Here is a 13994-nt window from a genome sequence, read left to right on the forward strand (position 1 = left end):
CCCCCCAGGACTCTGACACTGAAAGAGGGTCGCTCCCCCCCCCCTCACTTCCATTCCTTCCACCATGCCGGCGAATCGAGCCTTCCAAGAGGGTAGCCTGAGGATTCAGCTCTTCCCGAAGAACCTTAGGGATGCTCAAAAGATAGATGGGACCACGATCACGTCGCGGAAACGCTAAGAGGCGCGACGAGTCATTGAAACTGAGGGAGAGTCTAATGAAGAGTAATGCCTTCAACCTTCCTCCATTATACCCCCTTCGATTACTATCGCATTTCTTCGCCACCCGGTATATACCTGTACCACCGTGCCAAATACGTATATCAATGGAAATTTACCGATACCTCTGGATCATATGTTATTCGCATTTTACTCGTTGACATAATTTCTAAATAATTTTCAAAAATTTAAAAAAAATGTAAATAAAGTCTACTAGGGTCTTTCGAATACACAGCTACCATAAACTCCATCCGCTACACGCTGTCGAGCCCGAAGGTACACGTGGTCCGTAAGTCAGCTCCGCAAGGGACATACGAAGCGAGTATCGTTTCGTACCAAGGGGTCTTTTCGTGTCTGGCGAAAAGGTAAGTGAGAGTTGACTCGAGACAAGAGAACGCACAAGGTACACGAAGAGAAGAGAAGAGACGGCGTACCACCTCGAGAATCAATATACTCGAGGCGGGCGAGGCTGCCGCTTGGCTGCCGTATACACAGGGCCGCGCCCATAAACTTTAACGGCATCGCAAAATCCGTGTAGCCAGCTCGAACGCTCGGGACGGCCGTCCGGTGGCTCGTAAAACTGATGAATGAACTTTCGAATATCGGCCGAGTAGGTCTGAAGTTGGGTGAGACAGTCGAAGGCACCGGGAGGATGGCTGAGAGATTAGAATCAAGAGAAGGAGGGTCGGTAAAAGAAGATGGGTAGTAGTGGGACGATCAGGAAAAATAGCGAGGGGCGGGTCGGTAAAACAGAAAGCGGCTGAAAGAAGAGAGCATCCGATAGCGCATAAATGCTTGGTTACAGTGTCGATAGTAATAGGGGTGGCATTGTACGCGATGGCTGGCGCGAGGGTGCAGGTCAGGGGTGATTGGTCAATTTGGAATTTTTCCAATTAACGCGACCGACAAATTACTCGTTCGACCTCGATATACTCGATTCGGAACGTTTTACGAACGTGTTCCTAGACCGATAAATCCCGATGGAAAGTTTTCCCTCTTGGCAGCCGCTTAAACAATGGCTGGCTGCTGTCACGTCATGCGAGCAATAAAACCTCATCAAATCACGACCCCCTCGCCGGCGTGTAAGCCTCTGCACGGCTCAATCTACGGAAGCTTATATAACTGTAATGAGACCGTGGCCGGGGTCCTCATCAATCACCCCACCCTTATACGTTACTACCCTTAGTCTTTGACTATGCTCGGATAGTATGGCTCTCTATGTACTCCATGGAAGAACCGACCCAGCCAGCATCTCGCCCCTCACTGCTGGCTTCTCAGATAGTTCATCCTGGTACCGTGTCCTTTTCTTCCTGGAAAACCGGACAATAATGATTTGCCGTTGGTTGCTGTGGTTACCCTTCGGCTGACTACTTCGGGGATGAACCCCCTTGTGCTTTGACGACCTACGCGAGAGCCGCAATACGTGAAACCTCCTTGTCCTCGATCCGACAATATGGCGATACGGTCAAAAACCAATCGACCCGTCCCGTCCCAGATGACGTCGCATTGAAAAAAAAGTTTATCAAAAAAATTTTTTTAATAAAATTTTTTCTCATTCAACCATTAACATTACCAATCGTAAAATTTTTCTGTATATTGTAAACTGATTAAAAAAAATTTTTTTCAGGTACCATAACCATTATTTTCACTTTTGACGTTTCTACAGAAAAATTGTGATTTATACCAAAAAAATGTGAATCGAGTAAACTACGAATAGCGTACGACAAAGGTGTCTTGGTATCGACGTGGTGTGGCCGTGCAAGCTCAGCCTGACGGAGGAAGAAGTATTCCAAGTATAAAGAGGGGCCGAAAGAGAGTACAGGCATTGGCTGCAGACGCGCGTAGAGGAGTGCTCCGGATGCGTGGTGTGCGTAGCTGGAGATTGGCGTGGGTGGCGGAGAAGAGAGAGAGAGAGAGGAGAAATACACGCGGTCGGCAGTGGCTTCCACTGAGAGGGGGAGAAGACTGGGGCTAGATGCTGGTAGGTGGAGGAAGAGGAGGACGAGGGTAAAGGCTGCTGGTGGTAGTGCGAAGCTGTTGGTGCTCTGGCTTCAGTGGAGCTGGTAGTGGTGCCGTACTGGTACTGGAGGAAGGAGAGGATAATATTGATCCCCTCGTAGCCCCGCCCCTCCGCATCCGCCGACGCCATCATTATATTATCCACCATCCCTCGAGTTGAACCTAACGTGTGCACGGACCTACGACCTCGACCTATGGGTACCTATACCTGCCTTCTTCTCTATTCTGTCTCTCTTCATTTTTCTTCATCCATCTACGACCGCTCACCCCCCCGTCAATTCTTAGATTCTGTCAGACGACAGCCGGGGATAGGTAGTTGGATTATTTTTACCTTTTCAAAAAAAAAAAAAAAAAAATCATATAATTCCGAAAAATATATTTTGAAACGGATACACCCCGTGGATAACAGGGGTAGGTACGAACGAGAGGAATGATAAGAGAGCGATGTTCGAGAGGGGGTAAAAAAAAGAATTTTCTTGCGCAAAGGTCGCGAAGTGAAGAGGGATAAGAAGAAGGAGGGAGAAGTGGAGACCGCAAGGCGCCACTTCATTAAAAATAAATTCCGTGAAGGAGCCGCCGGATATCCGGGGGCTTCGCGAGGATTTGACGCCGCAACCCTCCCACGGAGCGGTAGTATCCATAACTTTGAGCCACCCTTTTCTCCTTGGAACATTTTCTCCGTTTCTTTTTGTTTCTTTTTTTCGCGTGAACCGCCGCCACTGCGTGACCTCGTCTTTTTCAGCTTTTACCCCGTTCGACTCTTTTTTTTCACCCTTTCGCGCCCCTTTCTACGGTGACTACCACCCACAGTGCGCCTACTGCTCACGTCGCGAACGTAGGAATCATTAGGCGACTGATCGCAGCTACCGAATGATTCACGTTTATTGCTACTCGCTGGTTAACCTAGAAATATCGACAGGCCAGAACGAATTGCCCATAAATATGTTTGTCAATGATAACAGATAAGGCAAACTCCTAATCTCGATCGGTCCCGATACGCGCCTGCGCGAAAAGGCTTTGTTTACAGGCCGCGTCAAATATGTCGTAAAAATCGTCCGATATACATCGAGAATGATAATTTTGATAAATACATGTAAAAAAGGAAAAATAATAGAGATCCGAGATATAAATTTCTTATCATAGAAATTCGCCCATTGGCAGACGGCTGCGCGCGGTGATGGCAAGCGGCCATCATGGTTCCTATACGATGGATGTGGAATTCCCCTTGTTCTTATTCTCTACTCCTTCCCGTCTCCCTCCCCGACTCCCATCCTCAGCGTTCCCACATCCCTCCCGCTACTATACCTATATCGTTTCACGTATGTATAAGCCCAGAGAAACCCACTCAGCCAATACAGCAGCGCCAAAGTAGCAGTTTCAGCTACTCTACGGGACTGAGTTCCTAGGAGAACCGTTACTGGCAGTGGCGGCAGCACCGTCTCCATAAATCTCACTATACCGTCAAGATGGATCAACGAGAAAATGCCCACGTCCCGGTCCAAGCTTTTCCGTATTGGTGGAAGATCCTCGTGCCAAGACAATATACAGACAGCCAAGTATAAAGGAGTATCAGGAGTGGATCCAAAGCGAATTCGTCACTTCCGGATCGTGGAGAAAAGAATTCTCATTCCGTCTCCATTACTTGCGATTCGCGCAGCGAGCAATTCAATTTCGTGAAAAAAAGATCCTGTATCTTCGAAATGAAACAAAAAAATTTTTCCACTCACGACCGTAATAACTACCCAAATCCACGGCACGTTAGATATCGCCGTATGAAGCCTGTTGTAGAATTTCCAAAAAATGAAAAAAAAAAAAAAAAAAATTCCTCATAATTCGCCATTGACCCCACGATATACAAAGTCTCTGTTACGCGAGGGAAGTTTGTGAAATAAGATAAAAAGAAAAAGAGACTGTTCCAAAGAAAGGGAGGCATTTCGATTAGTCCGCTAGGTTCAGGTGAACAGGAAAGGCCAACGTGATCCCGATGATCCCACGGGATTTGGCTACGCGACCCTTATTTGTAATTGGCCATGAATGTCGCCGTGGTCACGGATAACGAGGTGATGCTTACGCCATTTTTTTTTCGTACTTACTCTTTTTTTACATTATTGTACGCCACCCTGTATATGTACACGTAACCGTAGGGCTGGCGGATGAGCATTACGGCACGTTAAAGTACCGTGGAGCAGGCAGCTATATACGGTGTTGCGATAGAAATGCCAGAGAGTAGGATATATATATATATATATATATATAGCACAGGTACGTGTACAGGAAGAGAGAACAAGAGGACTGAACAGTTTTATGGATTTTTTATCGTTGTAGTGGTGGAACGTAGTAGAGCAGTGCACCAGTGGGATTCGGATATTCAATGTTGGCGCACCTGTATGGATATTAAATTAACACCCGTAAGCCGCGAGTATTAACAACTTTGCAAAAGATTATACGAGATTATGAGCTCAAGCGAAACGCGTGATTTTTAATGCCCACCTCGTACTCTCTTTAACACTTTCGCAATTCGCGCTGCACGGGGACTGATAGTTCCTTGCTATTTACAAGTATATTCAATTCATATGCCGAAATCTTGGCTGTCATTCAATTTTCTAGTTATTTTTAATCTTCGACCCATCAGCTGTATATCTGACACCGATGACGATCGTTCATCGACGGATGATCCATATCGGCTACTTGAAGGTTTATAGGAGGACCGGTGAGTCTGGCTGTAATTTTTTTGTGCATCCCCACTGCTTTTCTTTACCTCGGTACAGGATACGATCGAAGGTATAGGTACTTTGTGTGTAAGGAAAGATATCGATTTGTTTTACGATGAAGATCCTTTACGATGCATTTAAGCCTCATTTTATTTACGCGCCGTCAAGTCGCTCGGGGTGAGAAAAGAAGGTTAGAAAAATAGCGCTCGTAAAGTTTCGCTGTGAAATCAAAAAAAAAAAAAAATTTTTTCGTGAAATAAGCGAGATCCGAAATTTGAACAGCCTACACCTCAATTTCCGTCTACTTGAGGATGGTATATTTTTTCGAAAATTTTCGTAATAAAAAAAAAATAAAAAATCTCAAAGTCATTCCCCATATATAGTTATGCCTGTATACGTATAGGTATAGGTATACGTATAGGTACCGGATGCAAATCGCATGTCTACGTGATAACGATAGCCGAATGCAACCCGTTGGTGTCGCTGCTAATAATTGATATACACCAATGGCGTTGACCGTTGACAGCCGCTAACCCGCCGAATACGGATGACACCGGTAATCCTCACTCCCGTACAGGTTAGTGTCTACCTATATTCCATGGCTGCCCGTTCCCTCTGCGACTACGGACTGTCCACTACTCACTACCCATACCCCGTAGCCATAGAGTATAAGCTAGAGTGGAGCTGTACGGCTGCTGGTGCGGAGTACGCTATGGACCGGGAGGCTGGGCGGAGGGTGACGGTGCTGATGATACCGATGGTACTGGTACCCCCTATTGCTGGTATTGGCACAATAGCGGTGGTGGTGGTACTGTGCGTTCGCGCGCGCCCTGTGCGCTGCAACCATACTAATCCGACGATGGATTTATGGTCTTAATCACCGGCGGATTATCTCGGACAGCCTCCGCTACTACGTACCGAAACATACGCGCCTGCCTCCTCGTAGATAACTGCGAGCGTCAATTTACTCGCGTCAAATTCCTTTTCCGATTGTGCCTCTTATGTTTTTACTACGTCGGAGAGCGATGGCCTGTTTGAATTTCCCGCCAATCTTCGTCAGATTCTTCATAACAAGGTAGGTGTCGCTAGTGCTCCGTAGCGCTATGGGATATCGAGGTTGGAACACCGTATTCTCTTTGGGATACGTATGCTAAGTATACGCGGTGACTCGACGTGCGTCGATACCATTTTATGGTTATGTTCGATAAAACGGAGAGGTTAATTGTCGAAGATTTTACTACTGCAGTTCGGCAATCGAAGTGCGCGCGGTCGTAGTTCGTTAAACGAAGAGCCCAGGGGTTTACAAGGTTCAGCATGAAGAATGTTCTGCCAGTGTTACAGTTTGCGAACGAGCACGGGCGTACCGACGCCAGCGACTCCACCGACGCTCTAGGATCTGCAGCATTTTGGTACATGGCGTATAGTAGCGTGCCACGAGAGCAACTGTGTGCTGTGTGTGGTTCTATAAATCCGTAGGGGCTTACTGGCGCAAAGCCTTCCCCGTGGGGGTGCGCATCCCCCATGTGAAAATCCTCCCCCCCACCGCACTTAGTCTCTCGCTTCGGTCATCAGACAGAACGGTCACCCCCGAAGAGCACCGCGGTGCAACGGAAGAAAGTTACTGTTTCGTCGAAAAAATTCGACTGATTTACGGGATTCGATTTCGAGTAAGAAAAATCCCTAGATTACCCCCAGACACCTGGTAAACGTCATTTATATCCATTCTTTCGTTCTCCGCCAGTGAATTGAGACGGGGCACCCCCCCACCCTTTTTTTTTTACTTCACATTCATCATTTTCAAATTACTCCGTCACTGGTATTTTCTTTTCTCTACAGTCTATTTCCCGGCTCATCCTTTCAACGAGTTCTGTAATATGGACCGGCAATGAGATGCTGTTGATTTTGTAATGGATACGCGTCAATGCGTTCACTGTGTGCCCCCTCGTAACCTACCCTGACCCGAACCCAAGAGCAAGAGAAACTTTGCCACAGCATGGATTACACTTCTGTTATTCTGACCTTTAGCTCGGATTTTCGGTCGGCTGCGAAGAAGCGCCAGGACTTAAGGTATTAAAGGGGGCGGTAGTCAAGCACGAGAGTGTATAGCGTGTGGCGCCGTTTCGTACCGTGGGAATCATTGAGCATTTTTTTCAGATCGTCATCAGCCACCTTATATCTGTGATCTTCCTAATAACGCGCGCCGTGTGTATCAACGTCATTGTTATTTTCTTGACTGCAATGAGATAAGAGAATGAACGAGTGAACTTGGATTCCTAACGACAAAATATCACTCACCCTGACACGAGCTTCGGTGAGGTTAGTCCACATGGCGATCTCTTCCCTGGAGGACATGTCGGGGTACCGATTCCTCGCGAAGGTAGCCTCGAGCTCCTGGAGCTGCTGAGACGTGAAGTGCGTCCTCTGTCGCCTCTGGCGTTTATTTTTTTTTCCATCCTTATCGTCCGCATCATTGACCCCGACACCCCCAGCAGGGGAGACTACGCCACCGCCCAATTCGTGTTTCACTTCCGTGGGCGTTCGAACACCTGCAAAACCCATAAGACATCACGTACCCGTGAAAGAGGCACGCCCGACTGGACTCCATCAAAAAGAATCCTACGAACTAATTAAAAGCCCATACAAATAAATACCTACGTAGAAAAGATCAATGACCATCGGATACCATCACGTGGCCAAGGTAGTTAGGTACTTCTATATAGATATACAAACGTACTCGAGGCCAAATGCAGTATATATATATATATTTTTTCGAAATAAACAACAGAAGACACTACCCATAATGACGATGATCAAGACGATCGAAAAAGTATCACAGACAAAAAAAGAGACGTGGTAGGTACTCGAAAGACGATACGTATCGCGCGCGTGTATATATAGGTATGTATAGCTAGGTTAAAAAGTATCGATAGCATTTAGGTTTACGTGGAGTAGCGCCTATAGATCACGCGGATCGTTTGAACAGTAATCTCTGCCGACGTCGGGTGTACCTTTCTGGCGTTATATTGGTGCGAGTGGATAAATGCGAGTGTGAATTGTACGTGCGTGTTTGTCATGACTGTGACAGTGACAGGTGAGGGTATTCCATCCCTTTGCCCCGTTGGACGAACCGCTCCCTTACTCGTACTGACAGCCGCGTGATTGATTAGCTCCACTCAAAGAGAACCGCTATCACCGCATGCGGCTGATGATGATACCAACTCATAGTCGAAAACCGAACGCTATACCATTGCACGTTTACGCGGAGTCTCCGTATATGTAGTTTGGTTGGAGTGAAATACGCGTTACGCCAGACGAACGCCAAACGTCGAGCGAAATCCGCTTACGAATAGAGAAGGTCGACCAACCACTTCTCTTTGTACCTGGCGTATACTAAACACGTAAGCTATGCGCGCCATCTCTCCACAGTATGTACACACTACACTGGCGCCTAAAACATTACCGGTCTGGCAAGATAAGCCTTTGCAGTCGAGTGTTCCGTGGTTAGTTGGGATTCATTTTGTTTTCTCTTTAATATTCGCCAACGGCTCGATGAAAAATTTTCAAAGGCTTAAGTCTCTTTGAACAGTAATATGTCAGCGAGTTGCAGTCGATAATCTTGACACTGTCGGTAACGAAGGACAGTGCGACGCAAGATTTATTTAGTCTACGAGGCTAGTCATGATTACTGTGAATCGGTGCTGCTGTGGAGTCGTTAAGAAGCACTGTGAATTGGGATTTAGGTATATTTTATTGACACTCGTGAGACGCTCTAGCTTTGGTAGGCCATGTTACTCAGCTATAGTTTCGAACCCGGTACTTCGTAAACATCGTGCGCGCAGTCTGGGCTCTCCGTTCACGCGGGGTTGTTTCTTGCGACCGGTACGTGCCGGACTTGCCTAAGAAGTGCCGAGAGTTCCCCCTTCATCCCTAGGATTACTCGAGTGAAGTGAGATCTGTCCTGGTGTTGTTAACCAGGAGTGTAAGACTCCCGGGATATTTCAATTTGCGGGGATTTGGCCGGCTAAGTGCAGAACAAACATGCAAACAAACCAGCGCAACGGCCCTCTGCGATTCTCGTGCCGACGACGCGCGGGGGAGTGTCTAATGTAAGATGGCGGATGGCGGAAATACTTGTTCGGCGGAGAAGAGTAGCCAACTTCACTTGACTGATTCTACAGGTATTTATGGACGTTCTTATACTTACTAGAGGCACGTAAAGACTTCGTACCAAGCAATAACATTGTTTTACGTACCTTTCAATATGTCGGGCCTGTTGGTCGTGTTCGATCGGTTTCTCGGTTGAGCCGTGGAAAATCCTCCGGACGGTGTGGTGGGTGTACCGCCGGGTGTGCTTGGTGTACTTCCTCCAGGAGTGTGAGAGCCATGACCAGTGGAATCGAGTCCTGCAAGTCCGCCGTTAGTCCCGCCCCGGAAGTCACTCTGAGTCCACACTGTAACACATCCGGATATCCTCTTGCAATGTCTTCTAGACTGTACTATAGCCATTATGACTGATATATATAACTGAATAATACGTCTAAATGGTAATTAGAGAAAAGCTCCTACGAAGTCTGTGTAAACAGATTTGTTTTCCTTCTATTTGCCTTGGAAGCTGCGGCCTTTAATCTCACTCAGATATTTTATCTACAAGAAGAATTACATATTACGGTAGCGTATCCCTTGAGCTTAGCTACTGTTTGACATTCCGACATGGCGGACAGGGACCGACACCAGCTTCAAATATTTTCGTGGACAGGTCTAGTCAATTATTTATTTAAATTTTTTCTTCCTATCCTAAACTCACGCATTCCACCGTATTAAAATACAATGACGTGATCTTCGATCACTCCGTGACTGTATTACGTGCTGAAGAATTTTCTAGTTCTTTTTTCTTCATTTTCACGTTTTTTTCAACAACCCTCCAGTAACGCGGAAAACACTGCCACTCGGATAAAGCAACTTTTTCGGCGGCTATTATTCCGGAAGATATACAAGCGCACGAAGGCAGTTTTACGAGCAGCGCTAGCCGTATTTCCCGTAACACATAACCCAAACCCAGCTGAAGTTAGGTCCGCGTAGAAACACGTGCTAGCAAAGTATTCGTAAAATTTTAAAGAATTCCCAATAATAAAAATTTCCATTGTAAACGTAAACGTAAGTTCGACAGTCTTCTGATACTTTTCGCATTCAGTGATAAATACACGTAAATAAATTTTTCCTCTCAATTCACCAATTCTCAGCTCGTTACAAACGATCAGGGAAACAATGGGTTTAAGCTCGTAGACGTTAATCGAAAGTCCCGCCTCTGGGAAGTCCCGGTTAATTTATCTACTGACTGGTTGTGCCACTACATAAAAAAAAAAAAACTTGTCCGGCTCATTCGCGCTCCCGGGATGTTAGTCAAGAGCAGGGGCAGAGAGGGTCTGTCAAGGCATCGCGTGGCTGAGATGTTAATCGGCCTGGTCGTTTAGCTTCGCTTCGTTTCGTTTGGTTTAGTTATATTTGGTTTCTAACGGGGCTGGCAAGAAGGCGGGATGTGGTTCACAATTAGTCGGCACATAACTCCGTCTGATTTAGAGCGACGACGACGACTCGCATGGAGTTCGCTGCTCGCTTGTCACTTCTTTTCTCTTTTCTCTTTCACTCTCGGGAGACGCACGTCAGAGCGATAAAAATGTAGCGTAGGTAAGGCAAAGCGGTACCGCTTGACTTTCCGTATAAATATTTTCAAACTCGATTGCGCGTACCCTCAGATTGTGATGTAGAAATTTGAAAAAATCTTTCTTTTTCAAAAAATACAAATTATTACCTATATTTGACGAATACACGAGATACAGTCGGCATTTATCAAAAACACGTGTAAATAGCTTTGTCCGACAATGTCCGTAATCTTCTGGAAACAAACAGATCGGTTACCTATTTGGTCGGTTGGTCGGAACACGTGTACGTACACGAAGGGATCTGATATACTAAGGGTAAGAGGTTTCGGTGTTTGAGCGACGACCGGGCCGTCGGTTGTTTGTCGGTCCCGATCCCCAAGGAGACCTCGACCTGGGACAGGATAACGAGGCGTTATCGATATTTCCTTGTAGTCAAATATAACAGCCGTTCTTACACGTAATCCTTATGGATAAATTATATCGGAAATACCTGAACGCGCTGTATAGTGTGAGAAAAAAGGTCCGACCAATTTTGACTGGTGTCTTTTTCGGGAAAAATTAATTTTTGTAAATTACCAAAAAATTTTCAGAAACAAAAGGACAGTTACGCGTGCTTCCATTCCCACGTAATTCCCTGCGGAGTTCCTGGAGACTCGAAAGGCGTCGGGTCAATTGACGATTACGTTACTTTGCTCCAGAAACATCACGTCGGACACCCGGTAGAGTTTGCGAGTTGACCTGCGCGATCCCGAGGGGCGGAATGTGGCCGGACTCACTCCACCCTTCCTGTCAAACATTTCACACTTGAGCCACCCCCATGGATATCGGAGGCGCCCTTTTCGCCGAAGGGAACCAACCCTCCGATCGATTGGTCCACGCGAAAGAATGCCCGTCGGCGGCTGCAGAAGATAACGAAACATCTTATTTCGCGGATAAAATTTTTTTCGACGCTTCATCCATTTTTTTCAAAAAAAAATTTTTTTTTCATATTTCATCAATTCCCACAATATTATCTTTCTCAGCCGCTACGTCTCCTCTTACTATCCTCCGCTTTCTTCGTATCGACAGTACCCGTGGGAACGATCGTATTACAGAAGATCACCAAACCTAAAATCCACTCTCCGTTCCAAATTGCATTTTTTTTCCGTGAGCAAAAAAAAAATATATCAAAATCCAACTAGCCATTTTTATCAGAAATAAAAAAGCTAGAAAGCAAAAGAAAAAAGTACCTTAGCCATTTTTCATACTTTTCCTCCTTAACGAGCGACGGGGTCTACTCTACAGACATTTAACCACGTGTCTTCAGCCAAACCCCACTGAAAAGTACATCAATTATAACGATCCCCATATCCCGCACGCAAGCACGAGAAAGATGTTGAACCGAGAGAGACAGAGAGAGAAAACCTTGAAAAAAAAAAAGTACCACCGAGCGACTACTAGAAGGGAATGAGAAAGAGAGAGGTAAAAAAGATAATAGAAAGAAAACGTAAGAAAGACGTCGGACCCAGTCGAGGGTGTAGCTCACGAATTTATTACTTTTCTTCGCGCTTCGAGTTATTTTATGCCAAAGACAAACCGGCGAGCCACGCCAAGGGGAGACGAGACGAATATCTCAGCTGCTCGGCGCGTTTTTACCCGTGGGATATATTAGCGTCCGCTAATCCCTATGGACTTTACGGTCGGCTCTGGATCCCGACCAGCTACGCGTACTACCTACTACCCATTGCCAACCTACAGGTTCATTCCCCGTCTCATTCACTAGCAGTCGCGATTCTGAATTCGTATTTTCCCTTGGAACATTCAGCCTCTGTTTATTGGGTCGACTGAAAACGTTTACCGGTTATACCACAGGAATTAGGAAGGATGCCAGAGACTTTTGAGGGTCCGCGTTCAAATCCACTTAATGGCTTGTTATCAATTATCTTATGTACGAGGGGGGTACGTAAGCGTGGGGCGTCGCGACGCTGTATGCTAATAACGCGCAATGGCGAAAATAGGCTCTTGATGTTATTTATCGTCGTCGCGAAGGGACAGTGTGAACGCGCACGTATATTTTGAATGAGGTAACACGTGACGCAAAAATCGTGGGTGGTTAGTGGGCCGTGTCCTTATTGGGCGCAGCGGAAGGGCAGAGGGTTAGGGGGGTCAGTAAAACGTCAACTGGAACAGCTGGCTCGGTCCTGGATGGATCCCATGAAATTCACGGACTAGGGACTTCTTGCTAGGCAAATTATCGTTACTGCACTCTGCTCCGTAGGACTTTCGAGTCATTTTAGCCCGTGACTGATGATTTATGGGGAAAATAATTTTGGATAAAATTATTTTGTCAATGGAACAATTTTTTTTTTTTTCACCGATCTGTCAAGATTATTTATCAGGGACGAATGACGGTACGGATGGATATGGACCTGAGACAAATTTTATCCTGTCACGTACGGAAGGGTCCTGGTGTGACATCCTTGAAAATTTTTTTTCTAGGATCACAGCAGCCGCGTAGCCAATAATTACTAAAGCAAACAGGAGCTTGAGGCTGTACGGACTTGGAAGCGTCGGAGGGGTGGTGGAATGGTTGAAGTACGGCCGCGTGGAGCGAGCACCTGTGAGTCTAGACTAGTTGCAGAAGGGCGAGAAAGTCAGGGAGCTGGGTCTCAACCACCCTAATCTCCTAATCCTTGGCTTCCTTAGGAAGTCGTTTATTAGTCAGCTTTGCTAGACGCTAGACGTCGTCTTCGGCGTCGGGACGTCGTACGGCTGTGAGTCTTCAGTGCGAACATTAAACGCACGTCTATACGAAATCAAAAACTGTCCTAAAAATAGAATTCAGATACGTCACAGAAAAAAAACGTTCAATGAGTAGGTCGAGCAGCACGATGAAAAATCAGAGGGTTCTAACATGTAAAAGAATCCAAAAATTCGCGTACCCCTACTTTTGAAAAAAATTCGCAAACATTAAATTCTTCTATCGATCTGGCATCAGTAGACCACGTGAATCCCCGTATGTACCTGTCTACTGACTAATTTATACAGCTCGTCTGCCACTGGTACAGGGAAGGGACCAGCTGTTATCCCCGTGGAAGCCGCGAGACGCTCAGCGCAAGAAGAAGACGCAGACGTGGAAACACGTAAGAAAGAAAAGTAACCATAAGTAAAGCCAGAAAAGGGAGAAAGCAAAAGCTCACCAGAAACAGTCCGGATAGGGTTCGCAGCTCGTTGGCTTTTGCCCGGCAATTTGTTTAGTTTCAACTTGACACCCGAAGCACATGGAACCGATAAGTAACCGGAGACACCGTGTCCGCCACTCACGCACGTTAAGGGTCATAGGCCGTGCGTGACGAGGGTAGTTTTGAAAAGTGACCACGTAAAAAAAAAAAAAAAAAAAAAAAAATTC

At 46.2% G+C, this 13994-nt stretch overlaps 1 protein-coding gene and 1 long non-coding RNA gene across 2 annotated transcripts in view; one reads left to right on the plus strand and one right to left on the minus strand.

Moving 5' to 3' along the window:
* The window catches only part of LOC107265428 (pituitary homeobox x), a 21871-nt gene that overhangs the window by 1994 nt on the left and 5883 nt on the right, over positions 1–13994 (minus strand). Inside the window, exons 2-3 of the mRNA XM_015734875.2 lie at positions 9200–9397; positions 7242–7492 (exon numbers count right to left, since the gene is read on the minus strand). Coding sequence (XP_015590361.1) covers positions 7242–7492; positions 9200–9397 — 449 coding nt within the window. The remainder of the gene's footprint in view (positions 1–7241; positions 7493–9199; positions 9398–13994) is intronic.
* On the plus strand, positions 8628–13934 carry LOC112493956. Its single transcript, XR_003058952.1, has 3 exons — positions 8628–9124; positions 13085–13205; positions 13654–13934. It is a non-coding gene; the product is annotated as an uncharacterized LOC112493956 (long non-coding RNA).

This window comes from Cephus cinctus, unplaced genomic scaffold (assembly GCF_000341935.2).
Source record: "Cephus cinctus unplaced genomic scaffold, Ccin1 Ccin1_scaffold0215, whole genome shotgun sequence".
NCBI classification, from domain to species: Eukaryota; Metazoa; Arthropoda; class Insecta; order Hymenoptera; family Cephidae; genus Cephus; species Cephus cinctus.